Genomic DNA, 21,691 nt, shown 5'->3' on the forward strand with positions numbered 1-21,691 from the left:
CACCACTTCTCCCCCTGAACTCGCGGGCAGCGCAGGAAGGTACTATAGTCTCCTCCACGTGCCGCCGCTCTCAGCAACCTCCACACGTGACGGAGGGGAGTCTTATGACCGGATCGGATCACATGATCTGAATCAAGTCTGGATCAAGTCTGAACTGCTTCAGCTAGACACAAATAACAAGACAGGTTTGTAAATTGAATGTTATTAACTATGCTGTTCCTTTAACGACAGTATGCAAAGAAATAGTACCTTCAGTGCTGTTTTGTTGTTGTTTTTTTTACTAGGGTTGCTAACGATTATAAAGAAAATCCATTCCCGGTATAGTTTTATTGTTCATGGGGTGTTATAATAGTTGCTGAGCTTGCATTCCCCTTCGTAAACTTTCGGTAGAAAACACTCCAACCCTGCATTTCGGAGTGAGTTCAGTTTTTTAAATTATGAGCTCAAATATACTGGTCATGATAATCCGTTTGACAGCTAATTCAAATGATGATATTTGAAGTACAGTAATAGTAATAATTATATCATTATTCAATATAATTATTATAATTATATTGAAGATTCGTGCGCGGTAGTAATATAATAATAGTAATGGCTATTTCCTGACGTGAGAACAGTAAAATCATCCTTAAATTCCACACTGCTTAACAAGTTAGATGCACTTGTGCATTGCAAAAGAGCAGTAGTGCCTGTTGTGGCAGTACTAGATAAACAGATGAAGACTAAGTTTTAATGTCATTCAGGAAATAGCAGACGGGTTTTGGCTGAAGATACAGGATCTTTGACAAGGGATCCGCGGCTGTGTGGATCACTGCCCTCTGCTGTCCTTTTGCAGTACTGCCGCAGAGTGAACTCGCCGGCGCAGTAGTCAGCGTGCGCCCTTTCTGCGAGTGGAAATGTGATGAAAACACGTATTACTGTCTGAACACGCTTAAGAAGTTCCCTGAAAGGCATCGGCAGACTACGGAAGCGCATGGCTGCCACCAAGGGAAAAAAAATCCTCGCCCTTATCTCGTCTTTACGAGAAAGTTATCATTACGGGATGAGGAAGTGTCTCGTAATTATGAGATAGTAATTCTCGCGTACTTTATGTGACCATGCGATAGCACAGTTGTCATATAATACCCATCTCAAGTGGGCAGCTGCGTCAGCGTGCGCAGGCTGCAGAGGAACAAGTTAAAGGTTTATTCCTGCTGAAAAGAGACAAAACCAACCAAACCCACACAAACAAAACGTTGTGTTTCTTCTCTTTTCAGCCTGGAATAAACCTTTAAGCTGTTCCTTTAATACCCATATCGCTATGTACGCACTTACAGTTTTAAGCGGTGGAAGTGATCGCACGTATGACTGTTCATAACGGACCCATCATGGCTTTGATCTCTAAACTGGTCCTCGTGCTTGTAATGACTCTGTTCACATTTGCTAAAAATGGCTGAAGAGTTCATTATGGCTGAACCCCAGTCAGAAGTAGATCTGTGCAAATCCTGCAGCGCTGGACACTGACACGACCATTAAACCGAAAGTGCCAGCCAAGCTCGCGGTAGCTCCTCCATGCGTTCAGTGCACAACATAACGGATGTTCATACACTGACGTCAGCATTGCTATCTCGTAATTACGAGATAAGGGGGCGAATGTTTTTTGCTTGGTGGCAGCAATGTGCTTCCGTAGCAAACAGTGTTTCATTTGATCTGGGAACACTAGAAGAGTTGGAAATGAGAGACAGCCACTGGGCTCATCCACCCCTTCAGTCTACAGCAGATCACAGATTCACAGTACGGAGATCTTCAGCATTTTCTGCCTGTTTGGTACAGCAGAGACGTGTTGGGCCTCTTGTACTAGAACACGCTGTCCCTTTATCCCTATATGCACGAAAGACTCGGAGGCATCGTAAGACGAAAGACCCACAGACTCGGAGACTCGGCCGCAATCCGTCTGTTAGAGAGACGGAGGGGGCGAAACGAACTGAGGCTGGCATAGCTTCTTGGTTGAGGTGCTGTCGTCTCCCTCGCAGATTCCCTACCTAACCTTCTCCATCGTCTTCCCCCTGTCCATCCGTTCTGGGACCGTGGCTGTGCCTCTCTGGCAGAACACCATGCTGGGAAAGCTGGAGCGCTTTCGGGACCAGATTGCCGCGGAGCTCGACCGGGTGGTGGAATTCTGGCTGAAGCATTCCCACGATAAGGAATACGGGTACTGTATACCGGCTGCTCGGGGCGCCGGGCCCTCCAGGGACCGAGCTGGACGTCCTGGTCTGGGGAGGCTGGGAGGTGTCTGCGATGAAGGCAGCGCACTGGGCGGTTCTTTCCTGCTTGTCAGTCCAGGCTGCTGGTTAAAATCAATCTCCCGTTCCCGTTTAATCAGTTTCCATTCTTGTTACAATTCCCATCTGTGATTCATGTGCTCATTTCCAGGAAAGCCCATGCAGTGAAAAGAATGGGAGTTGCTCCCGGGATTGATTGAAAGCAAACTCGGAAACTGGGAATGACTTGTTGCTGTGAAAAACAGGAATGCACTGCCCTCCCGTCCCTCTCATTGAGACGACCTGTGTGCTGTTTCCTCCAGGGGATTCTTCACCTGCCTGGGAAGAGAGGGGCAGGTGTACGATGAGCTGAAGTACGTGTGGCTCCAGGGAAGACAGGTAAATGCGGCTGGTCCCTGTCCTGCTGCTGCAGTCCCCACGGCCTGCTGAGCTCGGAGATCTTTCAAGGAGAGAAAGACAAGAAATAGGAAAACAGAGATGAGGAAAAAGCAGGGAGACACAGAGTTCGGCCAAAACAGAAAAGCGGGCTGAGCAGGAGTGAGATGGGGGCAGTAAGAGATCGAGAGCTGAAACAAGAAGTAAGCACAGGTGTGCAAGAGTCCAGAAAACCCCCCAGACTGCCAGCGCCTCCCGAGTGCCGGGAGACTCTCCCCTCAAGACACACCTCCTCCCCGAGCTCCTCCCCGAGCGTCTCCCCGAGCGTCTCCCCAGCTCCTCCCCGAGCGTCTCCCCGAGCGTCTCCCCGAGCGTCTCCCCAGCTCCTCCCCGAGCGTCTCCCCGAGCGTCTCCCCGAGCGTCTCCCCAGCTCCTCCCCGAGCGTCTCCCCGAGCGTCTCCCCGAGCGTCTCCCCAGCTCCTCCCTGAGCGTCTCCCCGAGCGTCTCCCCGAGCGTCTCCCCGAGCACCTGCCATGCGCTTGCCAAGCATCTCCCGAGCGTCTCCCGAGCCCGTGAGCCTCACATTGCCTTTCCGGCCCCTGCAGGTGTGGATGTACTGCCGGCTGTACAGGACGGTGGAGCGGTTTCGCAGGCCGGAGATCCTGGAGGCCGCTGTGGCAGGTGAGCCGCGTGGTTAGGAAAGGGAATAGGGCTCAGACCAGCGTCACAGCAGATTCGTCCTCGTCTTAGTTCACTGCGTGAGGGGGCTGGACGCATCCTACAGTCAGTCTAGCTGCTGACCCTCAGGCCTCCTGAAGGTGGCGCAACCTGGGAGGATGTGGACTTCGGCACAGAGCCATGTGGGCAACACTTTATCCACTGTGGGATCGGGACCCAGGAGTGGGAGAGGAGCTATGTGAAAGCACATTTCGAACTCAGAACAGAAGATACTTTTTTACACGAATGGTTGTTGGAGTCTCCCAGGTTGTGGAACAAGATACACAGCCATTTTGTTGAAGCTAACATGCCCTTCGCTCATTTGTAACTTTTTATGTTTATAAATAAACTATATCCTGTGTGTTTATCACTGTGGTGCGGTGCCTATAGTTTGTGTGTTTGTTAAGAAATCCCATTAGTTATAGGTATCATCTTAAAAGCATTTTGAAATAAGTATGAATTTGTCCGTGAAGACATTGTTTGACTTGCGTAAGGAAATGTTTTGTTGTTGAAACCACTCCTCACGTCTTTGTCTTCTTGTGGTAGGTGGGGAGTTCTTGCAGTCCCACGCGTGGGCGCCCCCTCTGGGTGGCTCACAGAAGTGCGCCTTCTGCCTGACCCGGGACGGCCGAGCAGTGAAAGTGCAGAGGACCATCTTCAGCGAGTGCTTCTACGTCCTGGCCATGGACGAGCTGGCCAGGGTCACTGGGGAACAGAGGCACCAGGTGGGGCAGCTCTACCCTGAGAGAGCCCCGGCTGATTAATCCCACTCCTGCCTGCGGTGGCCTGGGCCCAGCTCGTTAGTGACGGTCTGATTGCTCGACCTCCTCTCAGCGCTGGTGTCCTGACAGGGAGTCGGGAAGATTCAGCTCTGGTGCTGACGGGCAGGCACTCCTCTCGTTCATTGGCAGGTGGAGGCTGAGCGTGTGATGGATCTGATAGTCCACTGGGCCCGAGTGGACCCCTCTGGCCTGGGCCGTCCCGAGATGCCTGGGGACATCCCCGTCAACAGCATGGCTGTCCCCATGATGCTCCTGTGCCTGGTGGAGCAGCTGACGGAGGGCCGAGCTGGCCTGGCAGAGAAGTACAGTGAACTGGGGCGCTGGTGTGTGCAGAGGACCCTACAGCACATCCAGGTGAGCTGTGAGGCCCTTTCACACCTACCTCACTACCACATCGCTGTGTAGATGCAACTGCTTAACTTGTGAAGACAGAGATGCCAGGATCAAGCATTTAATTCTCTCCTCTCTGCCTGCTTGTGAATTTATATAATTAGTGTTGTTAAGCCACATCATCATCACAGGCACTGCAGATGATGTAAGGAAGCTATTTTTCCCCTCGATGCATTCCACATTACTCAATAGCGATTGCTTTGCCCTCATTGTTCCAAAGATTTATGAAACTCAAAATATTATATTTACATGATCACATGATTAATCTTTCTACAATCGTTTTTTTGCATTATTCTATTGCTCCCGTTGTATAAAAATGTAAAGAGCTCTTTGAGACCAGGAGTATTTTGTCAAACATCTTGCTAGGAAATTAAAATCAGTGTTGCTAAGAGCCTTGTTACAAATTAATAAAGCACAGCAGAAATCCTTATAGCCGAGACTTGAGGTTTAAAAGGTGGAAGCCTGATTATAGATGGGGGCCTCCGAGCTGCAAGCAGCTGCACGGAGATGAGAGATGGAGGAGATGCTGACGAGGAGATAAAGGAGAACAGATCGGGCACAGGCCTCAGCATGGGGAGAGGCCAGCTCTTACCCAGGGCTCAGGTAGGCGAGGGGCAGGCTCAGCTTCCAAGAAAACACTCTTACCAATGTTACTATCACCACTTCCAGACAGAGGAGCAATCTCATAACGGTGTTGGATAATTAATGAAGCTTTTATATCTGCCCTTTTTATTTCTTCCATACTGTACGATGAGTTTGTGTGTATGGGCTTGTGTGTTCGAGTGTGTCTGTGTGTATATGTGTGCACGGGTGTGTATATGCGCATGTGTGTGTATGTGTTTATATATGTGCATGCTTGTGTGTGTATGCGTGTGTGTGTATGTGAGTGTGTATGCGCAGGTGTGTGTGTGTGTATGTGAGTGTGTATGTGCAGGTGTGTGTGTATGTGTGTGTTTGCGCGTGTCTGTGTGTATGCGCAGGTGTGTGTGTATGTGAGTGTGTATGCGCAGGTGTGTGCACGTGTGCGAGTGCTTATTGAACTGATGACTTGGGGTGTGAAATTGCCTGCTGTGTTGGTGTGGGCCTGTTAGCAGTGGGGAGCTGCAGCTCGGAGGAGATGACTGGGGGAGGGGAATGTATCCAATTACCATTCTACTGCTCTGCCAAGTAATTCATTTCAATACCAATTACTGGCCCAGCTCTCTGTTAGCTGCCTGTTCTAATTGAAATAAATTACTTGGCGTTGTTTCAGGAGGCGGGCTTGTGTGTGCGTGCTGGGAATTGTTAGCAACCCGCAGGGATGCCTCCAAAGAGATGTAGGTATATTTCTGATAAGATAAGTTGAACACACTGCCATCAAAATAGCGGGCAGCAATAACAGAAACTTCTTTCAGGGACAGCAGGCAATTTCAGTGTCTCGTTCACTATACCAGGAAAACCGGTAGTTTTGTTCTGATGGACATCGCCGGGAGCAGATGAGTATATTCTCGTTTCTGCAGAGAGACGGGGCGGCCATCTTGGAACATGTGTCGGAGGAAGGGGAGGAGCTGCCCGGTTGCCAGGGGCGACACCAGAACCCAGGTGAGGAGGCTGTGAGGGCGGCAGGTCCCTCTCTCCAGGCTCCGCCGGGCGCTGGCGTGTCTCCGTCTCAGGCTGCCGGAACGTGACCGGTTACATCCTCCCCACCCCCAACTCTGCCTGGGATTATTTTCAACCACCGGGCGCAGGCCAGGCTCTTCCTCTCGGGTGGCTGCTGGAGTGAGCGCGGGCAGTTGTTCTCTGCTTCTCTCTCGGCCTGAAAGACACAGTTCTTGTTTTTCATTCGGCTTTTAACGCCTGTTTGCAACTCTAAAATTCGGCGATGAGGGAAGAAAACGGAAAGCAAACCTTTTGCTTTCTTCCATTCACATCTTCAGATGAGCAAAGGGGGTGTTTCTGAATGAGCTCTAGCCAGCCAGCCCCCAGCATTCACATCTCTCATGCTCTGTGTGGGCCCAGAGCCCAGAGCCCAGAGCCCAGAGCCCAGAACTGCAGGCCTTGCTCTGGTGGCAGGCCTCGCTCTGGAGGCAGGCTGTGCTCTGGAGGCCGGCTGTGCAGGCCTTGCTCTGGAGGCAGGCCTTGCTCTGGAGGAAGGCTGTGCTCTGGAGGCAGGCCTTGCTCTGGAGGCAGGCCTTGCTCTGGAGGCAGGCTGTGCTCTGGAGGCAGGCCTTGCTCTGGAGGCAGGCTGTGCTCTGGAGGCCGGCTGTGCTCTGGAGGCAGGCTGTGCTCTGGAGGCAGGCTGTGCTCTGGAGGAAGGCTGTGCTCTGGAGGCAGGCTGTGCTCTGGAGGCAGGCCTTGCTCTGGAGGCAGGCTGTGCTCTGGAGGCCGGCTGTGCTCTGGTCCCTGACGTGAGTCTGGCTCTGCAGGCCATGCTCTGGAGGCCGGCTGGTTCCTGCTGCAGCACGCGGTCCGCCAGGGGGACGAGGAGCTGAAGAAGACGGCGGTGGAGAAGTTCATGCTGCTTCCATTCCAGACAGGCTGGGACCAGCAGCACGGGGGCCTGTTGTATTTCCAGGATGTTGATGGCTGCTGCCCCACGCAGGTACGTCCCAGAGACAGAGGGGTGCCTGCACTGCGCCAGCGCCAGGCACGCAGGTGTAGCACATTTACACTGTAGACAGGGGTGGAACACACTGAGCCCAGAGTGAGTGCCACAAAGCTTGAATCACGTGCTGCTGTCTCCACATTGGAAACGTTACAGACAAGAGGAGGCCATTCCCTCTGTCCGGCCCGTTTGATAGTAGTTAATTGATCCAGGGATCTGATCCAGCTCTTTCTTGAAAGAAGCCAGGATATCGGGCTCAACAACTTGGGTGGGAAGCTTGTTCCACACTCCCACCACCCTTTGGGTAAGGACGTGCCTCCTGTTCTTGGTTTTAGATGCAGTTCCACGGTTTGTGTGTTATTTGAGCTGGATTGTGGTGCACGCTAGCAAAATGAAAATCTTTGCCTGGCTTTTACGTTGGCTGCTTTGGGTCTTGTCTGTGTTTTGAAGTCTGAACTTAGTGTATTCTGTCGGACATATATGCAATTATGGGATTAAGGGATAATCACCAGTTAGGTGTGTTAAACAAAAGAAACCCACTTGTTCATCAAAAGCACCCTTAACCAGTATTGTCTCAACAGCACCTTCGAATTGGTACCGGTAGACTTCCTGCTCCTGGAGGAAAGTCGTGGAGGCCAGGAGTGTGTTTTGGCGAGTGTAGATCACTGCGCGAGATTTGGTCCTGCGTGGGCTCTGCAGGGGCTGGAGTGGGCGTCCACTCCGGGGCCGGCCGTGACCCCTGCGCTGTCCCGCGGCTGGGGCGGGTGTCCCCAGTGACCCCTGCGCTGTCCCGCGGCTGGGACGGGTGTCCCCAGTGACCCCTGCGCTGTCCCGCGGCTGGGGCGGGCGTCCTCAGTGACCCCTGCGCTGTCCCGCGGCTGGGGCGGGCGTCCTCAGTGACCCCCGCGCTGTCCTGCGGCTGGGGCGGGCGTCCCCAGTGACCCCCGCACTGTCCCGCGGGTGGGACGGGCGTCCCCAGTGACCCCCGCGCTGTCCCGCGGCTGGGGCGGGCGTCCCCAGTGACCCCCGCGCTGTCCCGCGGGTGGGGCGGGCGTCCCCAGTGACCCCCGCGCTGTCCCGCGGCTGGGGCGGGCGTCCTCAGTGACCCCCGCGCTGTCCCGCGGCTGGGGCGGGCGTCCTCAGTGACCCCCGCGCTGTCCCGCGGCTGGGGCGGGCGTCCTCAGTGACTCCCGCGCTGTCCCGCGGGTGGGACGGGCGTCCCCAGTGACCCCCGCGCTGTCCCGCGGCTGGGGCGGGCGTCCTCAGTGACCCCTGCGCTGTCCCACAGCTGGAGTGGAGCATGAAGCTGTGGTGGCCACACTGTGAGGCTCTGATCGCCTTCCTCATGGCATACTGCCAGACCAGGGACCCCGCTCTGCTGGACAGGTTCTCCCAGGTGTACGACTACACCTTCAGCCACGTGAGTCTGTCGGCCATCCCCCCCCCCCCCCCCCCCCCGCCTGCTGCTGCTTATTTCTTTTTTATTTAGCGATGAAAGGATTTACAAACAGAGCATAACCAAAACAGCAGAATCAACACTTGCCTTCATCTTACGGTTTTGTTCCGTTGTGTATATATAAAATGAACTATTTACACTCTGCCAGCAGGTATGGAGAACTATTAAAAAATACAATTGTTTGATCAGAAACACAACAAACAACAAAAAAGTCCACACAGATATCACTGCATATTTTCTCTTAAACTAAAATCAGGTTCCTGTAGGGTGATGCATTTAACCAAATCTTTCCCAGTATTTGCTAAACCTCTCTGCCTGCAATCTGAGAGAAAAAGTTTTTTTTCAATTATATAGATCTCATTGAAAACATTAACCCATTGTTCATGTGTTGGAGGTTCTTTTATAAGCCATTTTCCTGTAATAACTTTTTTACTAACTGCTAGAAGAATCCCTAATATACATCTATCCTTTACTTCAAAATCATCAAAGTCGAAATTGGCCGAGTATATAACAGAAAATTCAAATGGTATATTCAGATTGACTAAATCATTCAGAGCTATGTGTATGGATTTCCAGTATTGGTGTACTCTGGGGCACCAGAATATGTGTGAACTTGCTCTCCACAGAGTCTCCAACATTGGGGACTGCTGCCTTTTAGTTTGGCTTGAATTTTAGGGCCGATAAAAAAACGGGTCAAATTCTTCCAACAGAAGTCTCTCCAAGACTGTGAACTTATTTCTGGAGCAAACAGGAACAGGATGGTGGCTTGTGTAAAACAAATCGAATCCCGTTTTCTCCGGTGACTGTTACCCCCCGATACGTTGACAGAGTTCTTTCCCTATTTTCGTTTTCCTGCCCTTTTTTATTTGTAAATGGCGTTGTCCGTTCCTCTTGAGTGTTTCCTTGTCCTTCTTGCCAGTCTTTGGAACTGCGTGTGTCTAACTCTGCTTCCGCCTTCCCCGCTGTGCTGCAGTTTCCAGACGCGGAGCACGGCGAGTGGTTCGGCTATCTGACCCAGCAGGGCTCGCTGGCTCTGGATCTCAAGGGAGGGCCTTTCAAAGGTCAGCTTTTCTGCAGAATGCACTAACTGAACCCGTCCATCCTCTAACCTCTTCATCCAGTGCAGGGGCGCAGGGGAGCTGGAGCCTGTCCAGCAAGCAACAGGTGCAAGGCAGGGTACACCCTGGACAGGACACCAGTCCATCACAGGACACACACACACTCACACACCCTGGACAGGACACCAGTCCATCACAGGACACACACACACTCACACACCCTGGACAGGACACCAGTCCATCACAGGACACACACACACTCACACACCCTGGACAGGACACCAGTCCATCACAGGACACACACACACTCACACACCCTGGACAGGACACCAATCCATCACAGGACACACACACACTCACACACCCTGGACAGGACACCAATCCATCACAGGACACACACACACTCACACACCCTGGACAGGACACCAATCCATCACAGGACACACACTCACACACCCTGTACAGGACACCAGTCCGTCACAGGACACACACTCACACACCCTGGACAGGAAACCAGTCTGTCACAGGACACACACACTCACACACCCTGGACAGGACACCAGTCTGTCACAGGACACACACACTCACACACCCTGGACAGGACACCAGTCCGTCACAGGACACACACACTCATACACCCTGGACAGGACACCAGTCCATCACAGGACACACACAGGGCAGACAGACGCAGACACACACTGACTCACACCAGGGCCAATTTAGCTACCAGCATGTGTTTGGACTGTGGGGGTAACTGGAGCAGCTGGAAGAAACCCATGTGAACACGAGTAGAACATGCAAACTCCACACAGATAGCACCGCTGTAATTGAACCCTGGGGCCCCAACGCTGTGAGGCAGCAAATCTACTTTCCACCACTGTGCCAAAACCCCATTATCTGGATATATTGTATAATTCAAATATTATCATCCTACTGTTTGTACAGCCCTTGTAATGGATATTTTGTGCATGTGACAGAGAATGAAGTGCTGAACAGGAGAGAGAAGAATCATATCTGGGAGAAGCTGAACTTAAGAAGATAAGAATAGTTACATATGAGAGGAGACCAATTAGCCCGTCCAGCCTGTTGGTTAGTTATTACCTTATTGATCCAAGGATCTCATCCAGCTGTTTCCTGAAAGAAGCTATAGAGCTTGTTGCACACTCCCACAGCCCACTCTGTGTGCAGAAGTGCCTGCTGTTCTCAGTTCTAAATGCACTTCCACGAAGTTGTGCTTCATGCAGAGTCTGAAGCAGATGTTCAGGCAGAAAGCTGGATGTTTACTGGGCGTGCAGAATAACGAATATATGAAATGGAAAATTTGGCTGTTTTAGGGTGAAGGGTTCTCATCTCAATGTATCAGTTTTGTATTTCAAACCGTCCTGCACTTTTTCACAATTCTCCAGGCTGAGATTTTAATGAGTGTTGCAGTTCACTCTCCACTGCATTTCATTTTCCATTTTCAACCACTTTGTACAAAAGCTTGCGAGGTGTCAAGAGCTTTTCCTTTCTGTGGAGGTGAAATAAGAGCTCCCTGAGGAACTAAAGACGTCACGCTCTTGCAGGGTGCTTCCACGTGCCACGCTGCCTCTACATGTGCGAGCAACTCCTGGATGGCCTGTTAGGAAAATCCCAGGCTCCGTGAGGAAAGAGCAGGCCTCAGCAGCAGAAGTCATGGACATGGAACCGGAGGATGCTTCCTGCTTCAGGTCTCCTTCCAGGGTGACACAAGCTTGCAGAGGTATTAGAAGAGCACTATATCTGTGCGTTACGGGCTGGGGGAGGGTCTCTGATTAATTTCACTTACCCAGATGAACTTTGTTGTTGTCGAAGCATCCTCTGGCAACATCATGTCTGTCATATAATAGCCTCAGCTGGGCTTTTGGAATCATTCCAACATGTGGGCAGCCATCCAGTTGTATTTGATGGGCATGAAACAGGGACCTTGAACTGAAGTTCTTGTGCATTATTAAAACCACTCAGTCATATTTGATTTCACAGCCCTGAACCTGCTGGGCTGGTTTTTGCTGATCAATATCATTTGAAAGATTAATCCTATCTCGTGTTGAGAGCCCGTAGGTTTAGGCTGGAACACACATCTTACTGTAATATATACAGTACCTGAACTGGAACCCTGGCTTTCTTCTGTCCCTGAACTCCAGCGGGGCAGCTGCAGTCCCCCTGCCCTGGAACTGAACATTTCGATTACTTAACACCCCCCTGAACACCTGCTGTCATCCAGCTCAGTGCCACCTCAACACTCCCTGTCCTGCATGTTCCTGAACCAGGAAACCTGTTGGCTTCATCCTCCTCACTCCTCACACTGACTCCATCCTCACACTGCTACACTCCATCCTCACTCCTCACACTGCTACACTCCATCCTCACTCCTCACACTGCTACACTCCATCCTCACTCCTCACACTGCCTGCATCCTCACTCCTCACACTGACTCCATCCTCACTCCTCACACTGACTCCATCCTCACTCCTCACACTGCTACACTCCATCCTCACTCCTCACACTGCTACACTCCATCCTCACTCCTCACACTGCTACACTCCATCCTCACCCCTCACACTGACTCCATCCTCACTCCTCACACTGCTACACTCCATCCTCACCCCTCACACTGACTCCATCCTCACTCCTCACACTGCTACACTCCATCCTCACTCCTCACACTGACTCCATCCTCACTCCTCACACTGCTACACTCCATCCTCACTCCTCACACTGACTCCATCCTCACTCCTCACACTGACTCCATCCTCACCCCTCACGCTGCTACACTCCATCCTCACCCCTCACACTGCTACACTCCATCCTCACCCCTCACACTGCCTGCATCCTCACTCCTCACACTGCTACACTCCATCCTCACTCCTCACACTGACTCCATCCTCACTCCTCACACTGCTACACTCCATCCTCACTCCTCACACTGACTCCATCCTCACCCCTCACACTGACTCCATCCTCACCCCTCACACTGCCTGCATCCTCACTCCTCACACTGCCTGCATCCTCACTCCTCACACTGCTACACTCACTTTCATGACTTTTTACTGTTCCCCTTTCATTTCAAAGGCTGTTGACCTTCTGATTAGGATTTAACACATCCTTGTAACTTTCCTTTTATCATACATTCTCTTAACACTAAAAACAACAACCCGTGAAATCACAGAGCAAACTAATATAAACTTGACCACACTGGGTGACACACTGTACACAGTCACCCTGAGCCATGCTCCCATGAGGCTGCTGCTTCCTTCTTTTCAGAGCAATTTGAGAAACTTCTATTGGTTCTTATGGGAACCAGTTTGTATGCTGTTCCTGTGGACAGATGTTTGTATCTCTATCATTTGTACTTTTGAGAACCACGAGCACATACACCTCAGTCCATACACCGATTTTTTTTACTGTAAGCGGACCGTGCATTTGATTTTTGATAAGACCAGAGTAAGGAGACCTGGATTGGTGGCCAGGTGAGGTGTGTACAGAATGAGCTGTCTGTGCTGACTGCAGATAATGCACCATTATAGCTGCTGTTGATGTTCATTATCTCCTGGAGCATGAGCCTGAATTATATGGTAAGAGAACTCAATCTATTGTGAAATGCACCTTGGTCATTTCTGCCCAAGTCGGCTTGTGCATGCCTTCAGACAAAACCCTCAGAGGTAATTGTGCATTTCAGCATTTAAAGGTGCTATGTAGCTGAGTCGGGTCTAACAGAGTGGGACTGGAGAGACTAAAAAAACAACCTTTTTGTAGGAAAAAGTCACAACAACAGCCGTTTAGTGTTTGGCTCTTTATTTCAGTGAGAAATGTCTGATTTTCACTGTTTATTGAGGATGTTCTTCCAAGCAGATTCTCTCTTGGTCCGACGTCAGTCTCAATGAGTAAAGCATCTTTACAGAGAGTGAAGTCCTCACATTCTGGGTGTCCCCTGGTCTCAGGCCCTGCAGAAAGCATTGCGTTGCTGTGCAGCAGCTGTGGGACTCCTGTTCACGTGGCTCTCAGAAGGCTGTAGCCTGCATATGTAACCCGCATTTGTGCAGCAGGCAGCAGGCTGGAGCAGTGCTGTGAGTTCAGATCCCTGGACTACCCTCAGAATGACCCAGTAAAATACCCAGCTGTGTAAACAGAACAAATGACAAAATGTAAGTTGGTTTGGGTCACACCCACACAAATAAATGCCCAATAATGAATGATTTTCTGTGTTACTGGAGCTGGAGTATTAAGTGAAGTACAGACACTGTATCTTTGATCTTTGATCAAGAGTGTTTGCCTTCCCCATCTGTAACCTTCTGGATTCGTGTTGTTTTGAAGTTCTGGACAGTATGACTAGAAAAATAAATGCTATTCTTTGCCCACACCACTGACACTGGAGTCTTATACACATCTTGAGTCTTGAGCAAGTCATTTAAATATTCCATATTAATATGGAATGCGATTTACTTGAATATAGAGGCTATACATGAAAACTAAAAATCTCTTTTGTTGTATGTAAATATTCAAAGCTAAATCAAAAGGGAAAACTGAGGGAAACTTACAATATCTTACAATATAAAACAAATCGAGGATAAATCGGGACTTGAGATGGGACTAAAACTAGTATTAAAAACCTGTAATCATGCTGTGAGCTGATCATTTCAGTGAAGACTGGTTAGTGATGTTTTGGGACATTATAATTCCATATTGTCACTGTTTTACCAAGTGTCTTTTGTCACAGATGATCTGAGTGATAAAGTCAGTGAAAATAATCAAAGCACTTTATATGCAGTGTTCTCCTGTTTTTCATTTCAGCATCAGTGTCTAGGCAGGGAATCGCTACTGGGGTTGTGGGCATGATTGCATTTCTGTATTGTTCTCAAGGGTTCTGTTTTTAATAAACTGTTCACTTCACCCTCTGCTCTCCCCACTATAATGTGTTGAGCCCTGTGTGCATGGTGCCATTTTACTCCTCCTCTGTTGATGGTGATGAAGATTATGCTCGGCCTATGAGGTCGCCGTGTTGAGTAATGTAAGAAAGCAGAGTGAGTGTATTCACCCTAATTTATTCAGTGACTCCAATTTGCCATTAAGAGGTTGTTGTTGTTGTTGTTGATGATGATGACTGTGCCTGAATTATTTACATCAAAAGCCTTTTTGTATTTCTTTGATGTGGCCAACAAGCTGAGGGTTTCTCTGCAGGGGCTGACTGAAGCCACACAGCAGAGGAAAGCACAGGTGAGCAGCACCTGAGCTCCCCTCCAGGCTGCTGAGCAAGACACCTCTTTATTCCCCCGCGGGAGGAGACGCAAACACCCCCCCCCCATGAAGAATCCAGCGTGATCTGCTGACGCTTCAGGTTTAATAATCACACTGGTTTAATTTCGCTCGCACTGCAGGCGAAAAGGCCCTTTTTGTAACAAAGGAGAGCTTAGAAACAAGTGGAAACTGGAAAATTGCATTTGAAGCAGAGAACAAGTCAGTCCTTTCCACTTAGAGTTGTAGAGGTCTGGAACAAGCTGCCTAGGCATTGTGTGGATAAGATCCTCTGCTGATTTAGCTACAAAAACAAGGGTGACGGGCCAAGTGGCCTCCTCTCGTTTGTAATCTTTCTAAGATTTTCTGTTCTTTAATAGGGAACTGATCCTTATTATTATTTCTTTCCTCCTCTATCAGTGTGTTAATTCAGCTGCCGTGTTCCAGGTGACCCCTGTACCAGCACAGGCTCCCAGAGAGTTGGGGTTCAGAGGGGTGCAGTTTTCCCCTGGGTGTACGTTACTCTCAGCCCCGAACACACGTCCCAGAGTGCCCACAGGCCCTCAGCCCTGCCTGCTGTGAAAAGCCCACTCCCAGGGGTCCACGACACACCAGTGGGCGGGTCAGCATCTCACCCACCTGCCCCAGTGGCCGCCTCTTCTTTCCAGAACCTTCCCTCGAGATGGCAGTCAGTGAGCAAACCCCATCCCGTACAGCAGGGCAGGACATTTATTAGCATTAAGAATGCAAAAGTATGTATAGTGGCCATGGCAGAGTTTGGGTTGATTTCATTACGAAGTGCACGGATTAAAGTCAAGTCTTTGAGGCGATGCACTAGTGTTGCGTTTTCAACAGTCTAATTCAACGGAAAAAAAAAGTGTGTATTCATATATATATATAACTATTAAAGCATGAACACACAGGCCTTGATGTGCCCTTAAGTCCACAGCAGCCTGTAGTTTGCCTTCAGGTAGATGAGCGTCTCCAGGTTCTTGGGCAGCAGCTGGCACCTCTCCGGCCGCACGATCTTGCCCACGGTGCCGAAGATCCTCTCCACGGGGGTGGAGGTGGCAGGCACGGTGAAGACGCGCTGGGCCACCTGGGCGAGCTGCGGGAAGTCGGCGGCCTTCCTCCTCCAGTAGTGCAGGGGGTCCTCGTCGGTGGGGTCCTCGTGCAGGTAGGCGGCCAGCTCCTGCTCCAGGCTGCGGGCCGGGGCGGCGGGCCGCGGCCTCATGAAGGAGAAGAGCTTGCTGCGCTTGCAGGGGGGCGGCCGGGGCGCCTCGCTGGGGGGGGGGCTGGGGCCGTGCCGGGACACCTCCTCCAGCACCACCTGCCGGTGCTGCTCCCTGCTGCTGCTCCACGACAGCTTGAACTGCGGGTCCAGCGTGGTGGCTGTCACGTGCAGGGGGTCCTCCAGCAGGCCGGCCAGCCGGCGGTCCAGGGCCTGCGCCAGGCTGCCCAGCACGCCCGTGCACTGGCGCGGCGCGCTCTCGGCCAGGTGCTTGCGCAGGCCCAGCACGCAGGGCAGGGCCAGGCTGACGGGCACGTGCTTGTCGCCCTCCACCATGTCGGTGGCCTCCTCGAAGGGCTCCAGCAGCTCCACCAGCTCGCGCAGCACGGCCTTCTCGAAGCCGCCGAGCGCCAGGTCGCGCCGGCCCGCCACGTCCTCCAGGAAGTCGGCCGCCTCCAGCAGCCGGCGCACGGCCTTGAGCTGCGCGTTCCAGCGGCGCTCGCCTGCCGGGGCCCGGCCCAGCGCCGGCTGCAGCTTCTCGGGGGCCACGGTGGCCCTCACGTAGTTGAGGAAGCAGGCGGCCTTGGTGAGCGCCAGCGCCAGCGGCGGCGAGGCCCGCAGGCCGTCCCGCACGCAGCGCGCCAGCGAGCGCGCGAAGCACGCGACCCGCCGCGGGCCCAGGCACAGGCCCTCGCTGCCCCCTTCCTCGTCCCCGCTGCCCTCCTCGTCCTCGTCCTCGTCCTCCTCCTCCTCGTCCCCGCTCTGCAGGCAGAAGCCGGGCAGGCGGAAGGAGGCCCTGCTGTCCGAGCCGCCGTCCGCCACCACCCGGAAGACCTTCCCCGCGATGCCGTGGGCGCGGGAGATCTCGTCGTACTCCGAGAGGATGCGCTCGGCCGTGCGCGGGCCGGACAGGCGCAGGCAGGCCAGCAGAGCCGACTTGATCTGCCAGTCGCTGGTGATGAAGTGGCAGGTGACGCCCAGGTAGCCGCTGGCCGGGCCGCTCCGCCACACGTCCAGCGTGACGCTGCAGGACTCGGCCGCCTGCAGCGCCTGCTTGCTGGCCAGCTGCACCTGGTAGGCGTACCCCGGGAGCAGCTGCTGCTGGACGTACTTGCGCGACTCCGGCGTGTAGCGCGGCTCCAGCAGGCGCAGCAGCTCCCGGAAGCCCTCGCTCTCCACGATGCGCACGGGCTGCAGGTCCCGGATGATCATCTTGGCGATGGCTTCGGAGATGATCGCCTGCCGGGGGTCGCCGCGCTCGAACTTGGCCACGCCTCCTCCGCCGCCGCCGCCGCCGGTCCCGAGCGAGAGCGAGAGCGAGTGGGAGTGGGAGTGGGTGTGGGAGTGGGAGGGCCGGGCCGGCGGCTCCGCCCGGGCGCTGGGGGCCAGGTGCACGCCCCCCGAGCTGTAGGCCTCCCGCTTGATGTCCTTCTTCTTGACGAACTCGTCGTACATGGCCTGGTGTTTGCGCTGGAACGGGGGCAGAACAGACCCGAGTTAGCTCACGCCCGGACTCTTCGGGCGGCGGCAGCGGAATCAAGCGCCCTAACATCTCCTGAGCTACTTTTTGGAGAACTGAAGCATCACAGCGGAACACGGGTTTGCAGTCGTGCTGCGTCAGCCTCGATGACGCGTTAACGATTTGGGACAAAACGGTCTGACCCCCCCCTCCCCACTCGGGAATAAACTGTCCGAATCCACGAAGTGCGCTGCCGTGTCGGTCCAGTTGCCAGGCACCGGGTCAAAACAGTGTGCGCTCTGCGGCTGGCGAATTCAGAACCGAACCGGAGCCGTCTGGGCCGGACCCCGGACAGGCTGCCGAGGTCATGGTCATTGTTCGAGAAACAAACACGTAATGTGCAGTGAATGGAGACGCGACAGCCTGACTGAAAATACTTGTCCTGGTGCTGAAGCGCTTCCCGGTGAGCCGAGACATTCCCTTTCCTCCAAAGAGCCACCAGAACAAGACATACCTTTCATGGCATGTGCAGTGTGTTTAAAACATTTACACAATTGATCTACTTCTGCCGTTTCAAAATAGGTTTGATTATCTGCGGCCACAGCGTATGAAAAGAAGCGGGGTTTTGTACAGAAGGTCAGTCAGCAGGGAGTGGTGAGTTGGTACTGTAGCCTGAAAGAAAATGATTCGTTTTGATTCAAACAAACATTTTCATATCAGTGAACAACCGTCGGTCAGATGGAAATGCCCTCTGTTTTTATAATTACCACAGTGTAAAAGGAACGTCTGATCTACCCAGTTTTGCGTGCGGCAGCGTCGTTATTTGAATGTGAATTATTTAGCCAAGACCGGTATCCCAGGCAACTGAACAGCTGTCTTTTTATTTCGTACAACGTTGTTAGTCAGTCGATTCTCGCTGATAAACGGCTGATCGGGTCGGATAGCACCGCTCAAAAAAAACAACTCCCATTGCTTAGCAGTCGGAGCCGGGCAGTCGCACAGCTCCAGTCTCAGTCCAGACGACTGAAAGGCGGGTTTAACTCCTCCGGTGGAGACCAGGACTGCGGCCAGCGAACTGGTGAACCTCTCCAGTACACCTCCGCCCCGCACTGTCCGTGCGCCAATGGAGGATACGCAGATCTTTTTTAAATATATAACCATATGTATGTCTCTCTCTGCACCGTCCTTACAATCCGCACATCCGTCTGCGTCCCGTTGTCGCTGTAACGCGTTTCTCAGGCGCTCTCGCCGGCAGCGGACACAGCCCGGGCTGTTTCCCAGCCTTTCCTCACCGCGTTCCTGCTGGTGTTCGGTGAACAGAAATACACTCGCTATGACATGTTTTGGCAGTAATAAAAAAAACCCGATTCACGTTATTCCCCCCCCCCCCAGGAAGGCTGTCCTGGCAAACCTGTTCTTCAAATATGTAAAAAAGAAGAAATAACCGAACACGCACTGCAGATTGCAGGAAGAAAACTTCATCGCAACAGCCAGTTCAAAGCCCAACTGAACAGCTATTGCGCTTCTCATGAAATCCGTTCTTTTGAGTATGAATCAGATGCACAACGCGCTGCCCCGTTCAGCATTTTGAGTTTAGAGACGCACTATTCAAAAATGGAATCCCTTTCCAAATACGACTAATTGTTATTTATCCAAATTTAACCTCGACGCACTGTTCTTTCTAATCATACATCAGTAATGCGATACTGTTCGTTCTTGATAGCTGTGTAGGAATCATATCACGGCCGATTCGCGGACACAAATGACTGTTTCACACCTACACGTCTAGTGTGCGTGCGGTAAAGGGGGTGAGCCCGTTATTTCATTCATCACAGATAGCAGGATGGATCCCGGCCGGCTTTCAAGTTCCAGTCGCTCGCTTTACTGCCGAAATATTCCTGCTAATGGACATTTCACAGCGGGTGTGATCTGTTGAACTGCGGGCTGGCTGTGTGGTTCGGCCATCTCCTCGGGGCTGGGAGAGAGACAGCCTTCCTTGCGCGGAAAATGCTTTTTTTTTCTCCTCAGGTGGTCGATATCTCCACGGGATTTTTTAACCCTTTCGAGCACTCGGGGCGCAGCCCTGCCACGCAGCCGTCCCCCCCCTCCCGCCCTTACCTTGAGATGGGTCACGAAGTTGGACGTTACTGTTCTTTTCGCCTGGATCCTGGTGCCGCACGCCTTGCAGTTGGACTCGATTTTGCCATTTTCCCCCTCGAAGACGATGTTGAAGTAATCCAGGATAGACACCCTCGAATGTGACGCCATCTACGAGGCTGAGACCTTCACTCGGAAGTAAATCGGATGGTACCCCTTCTGCCTCGCTTTCCCAGCCCGGTGACGACTGCTGCCCCTTCAGCGCCCCAGCTCCGTCGCCGGGATGCAATTAGACGCGACAGCAGGGATGGTGCATAGCGCTCCGGCACAGAGCCTCCCAGCTCCTAATCCCCGCTGCGCTGCCGGGATCGGGGGTGTGCTCGTCAGCTGTTTTAAAAGCCCCAACACCTGTCTGCGCTCTCCCCTTCACGGCTTCGACGTCTGCGGCCGGGAGCCACATACAAAACCCCTCTCCGCTAGGCTGCTAGGATGCAAATCGCGACCAGGAAGTCAACAGCTGTTGTGCTCGGCTCTCGCCTTCGGTAATTTCCGCCCCCTTTCGTCGGCAGCGAGCTCCCCGAGCGCGTCACTCGCCGGCCCTGCGGAGCCCCGGTCCAGTCTGAGAGGGGGGGCACCTGTACGTGTCCTTTCCGCACAGACAACCCTGGTCCTTGAAGGCCAGTCTCCTGGATGTCCCCTAACACATTTTATACCCAAATGATCTGCCGATGACTCAATTTAACCCATTAATGGCCCTCAGGTGACCACTTCGAAATTGTTCAGCGTTGTTTCCACCTGGGGGAGTGACCCCTGACCCCCTGGTGGACTGGGGTTCCCCCGGGAGCAGCTGTCGGGGGGGGGGGGGGGTTGCAGATAAGGTTGGGGACTTTAAACACGGAGCTGACTCAAATAACGCGGGTGTGAAAGGTGTCAGCAGCGTGGGCACGCACTCCTGGCCGCTCGGAGCGTGCCCGTGCGCTGAGCCAGCCCCCTCCCACTCGAGCTGCCCCTCCTGCGGCTGCGCCCCTGCGCCCCCAGACTGCGCCAGGCTTCCTTCCCCATTCCGGTTCCGGTTCCGGTTCCGGCGCTGTCGGCCACACGGAGCGGGCGCACGAGAGAGGACCCTCATCTGGTCGGCCTCCCTGATCGCGCCTGCAGCCGAGACACTGGCTTGTTCCCTATCTGTAGGTGCATCATTGATTGATGTGATCGATCGATTGCTTTCCGAAGACCTCAGACACACAGCTGATAGTAAAGTCGAGAAAGTAATTGTCTCATTGTAAATGTTAAAGCCTCCCTTAGGAGCAGTGGCCATTTCACACGAAAGCCCTGGAACTAGGGGCTTCACTGCCTTTGGAAGCACTCTGCTGCTGGCTGTGAAGTACACAGTGCTGAGGTGCTGACTGCTCCCTCTAGTGGATGAAACGGGAAACAGCTCGTCAGGCCTGCTGTGGTGGTTCAGCATCTTCACCTGCCGAGGGTCAGGTGCCATGTTCTCCCTCGGGACACTAGTGGCGCCTGGCCCAGCGGTCCGGGCTCCGGACTTCAGATTGGGCCGCAGGCTTGAATCCTGGGTGAGGCACTGCCATTGCAAAACAGAGCAGGGTTCGTCACCAGTAAAATAGCCTAGCAGCACGTTCTGCTGAACGAGGTGCAACACAGGATTAAAAAGCGGTAACAAATTTAACTGTCTTGCAATTCAGTGTGAAACAGGAGACAGACTGCAGTCTTAAATCTGACCTGTCCAGACTGGTTTGGCAGATTATTGATTTTTATAGGCTTTGAACTGTGACCAATAACAATAACGTTATTTCCCAAGTTCAATCACAATTGGGCCAGAAGGAATAAGAGTCGTGTAACCTATCAGCCATGCTGTTCCACTGCAACACATTCTCTACTGCCCGCTATCAGACTGGGCAGGGCAGGGCTCACATTAGAGGTCTGGTACGCGACAAAGTATCGGGCTCGGGCCGGGTCGGCTGTGTTGGCTTGCATGACGTTATGACGCGGGAGGTGGCTGAAACCAGTACT

The 21,691-nt window shown here is 52.8% G+C and overlaps 2 protein-coding genes across 3 annotated transcripts; one reads left to right on the forward strand and one right to left on the reverse strand.

Annotated features, from left to right (window-relative positions):
* The first annotated feature begins 131 nt into the window (after nucleotides 1-131).
* Nucleotides 132-14,530, forward strand: renbp (renin binding protein). Of its 2 annotated transcripts, none has more exons than XM_088908727.1 (11): nucleotides 132-185; nucleotides 2,088-2,191; nucleotides 2,564-2,639; nucleotides 3,242-3,317; nucleotides 3,900-4,078; nucleotides 4,265-4,489; nucleotides 6,025-6,106; nucleotides 6,931-7,106; nucleotides 8,398-8,529; nucleotides 9,539-9,626; nucleotides 11,189-14,530. In XM_088908727.1, the coding sequence occupies exons 2-11, from the start codon at nucleotides 2,094-2,096 to the stop codon at nucleotides 11,266-11,268; spliced, it is 1,212 nt and encodes a 403-aa protein (XP_088764853.1). In that variant the 5' UTR covers nucleotides 132-185; nucleotides 2,088-2,093; the 3' UTR covers nucleotides 11,269-14,530. The 2 variants fall into 2 exon arrangements, with proteins under 2 accessions (XP_088764853.1, XP_088764854.1); XM_088908728.1 differs by lacking the exon at nucleotides 11,189-14,530 and adding an exon at nucleotides 10,601-10,785.
* On the reverse strand, nucleotides 13,420-20,132 carry LOC148838943 (E3 SUMO-protein ligase ZBED1). The gene is made up of 3 exons (XM_088908726.1): nucleotides 19,682-20,132; nucleotides 15,513-17,574; nucleotides 13,420-13,759 (listed from the first exon to the last, which is right to left on the reverse strand). Exons 1-2 carry the CDS (start codon nucleotides 19,829-19,831, stop codon nucleotides 15,811-15,813), a joined length of 1,914 nt encoding a protein of 637 aa, XP_088764852.1. The 5' UTR covers nucleotides 19,832-20,132; the 3' UTR covers nucleotides 13,420-13,759; nucleotides 15,513-15,810.
* Between the last annotated feature and the right edge of the window lie 1,559 nt (nucleotides 20,133-21,691).

This window comes from Atractosteus spatula, chromosome 2, assembly GCF_055471065.1.
Source record: "Atractosteus spatula isolate fAtrSpa1 chromosome 2, fAtrSpa1.hap1, whole genome shotgun sequence".
NCBI classification, from domain to species: domain Eukaryota; kingdom Metazoa; phylum Chordata; class Actinopteri; order Semionotiformes; family Lepisosteidae; genus Atractosteus; species Atractosteus spatula.

What these genes read in the sequence shown, in the direction of transcription:
- renbp (XM_088908727.1), top strand. Translation starts at nt 2,094, where the DNA reads ATGCTGGGAAAGCTGGAGCGCTTTCGGGACCAGATTGCCGCGGAGCTC. An exon ending in TCCCACGATAAGGAATACGG is followed by an intron (nt 2,192 to 2,563) that starts GTACTGTATACC and finishes TGTTTCCTCCAG; the next exon opens with GGGATTCTTCACCTGCCTGG. An exon ending in CAAGGGAGGGCCTTTCAAAG is followed by an intron (nt 9,627 to 11,188) that starts GTCAGCTTTTCT and finishes ACGCTCTTGCAG; the next exon opens with GGTGCTTCCACGTGCCACGC.
- LOC148838943 (XM_088908726.1), bottom strand. Translation starts at nt 19,831, where the DNA reads ATGGCGTCACATTCGAGGGTGTCTATCCTGGATTACTTCAACATCGTC. An exon ending in ACTTCGTGACCCATCTCAAG is followed by an intron (nt 17,575 to 19,681) that starts GTAAGGGCGGGA and finishes CCCCCGTTCCAG; the next exon opens with CGCAAACACCAGGCCATGTA.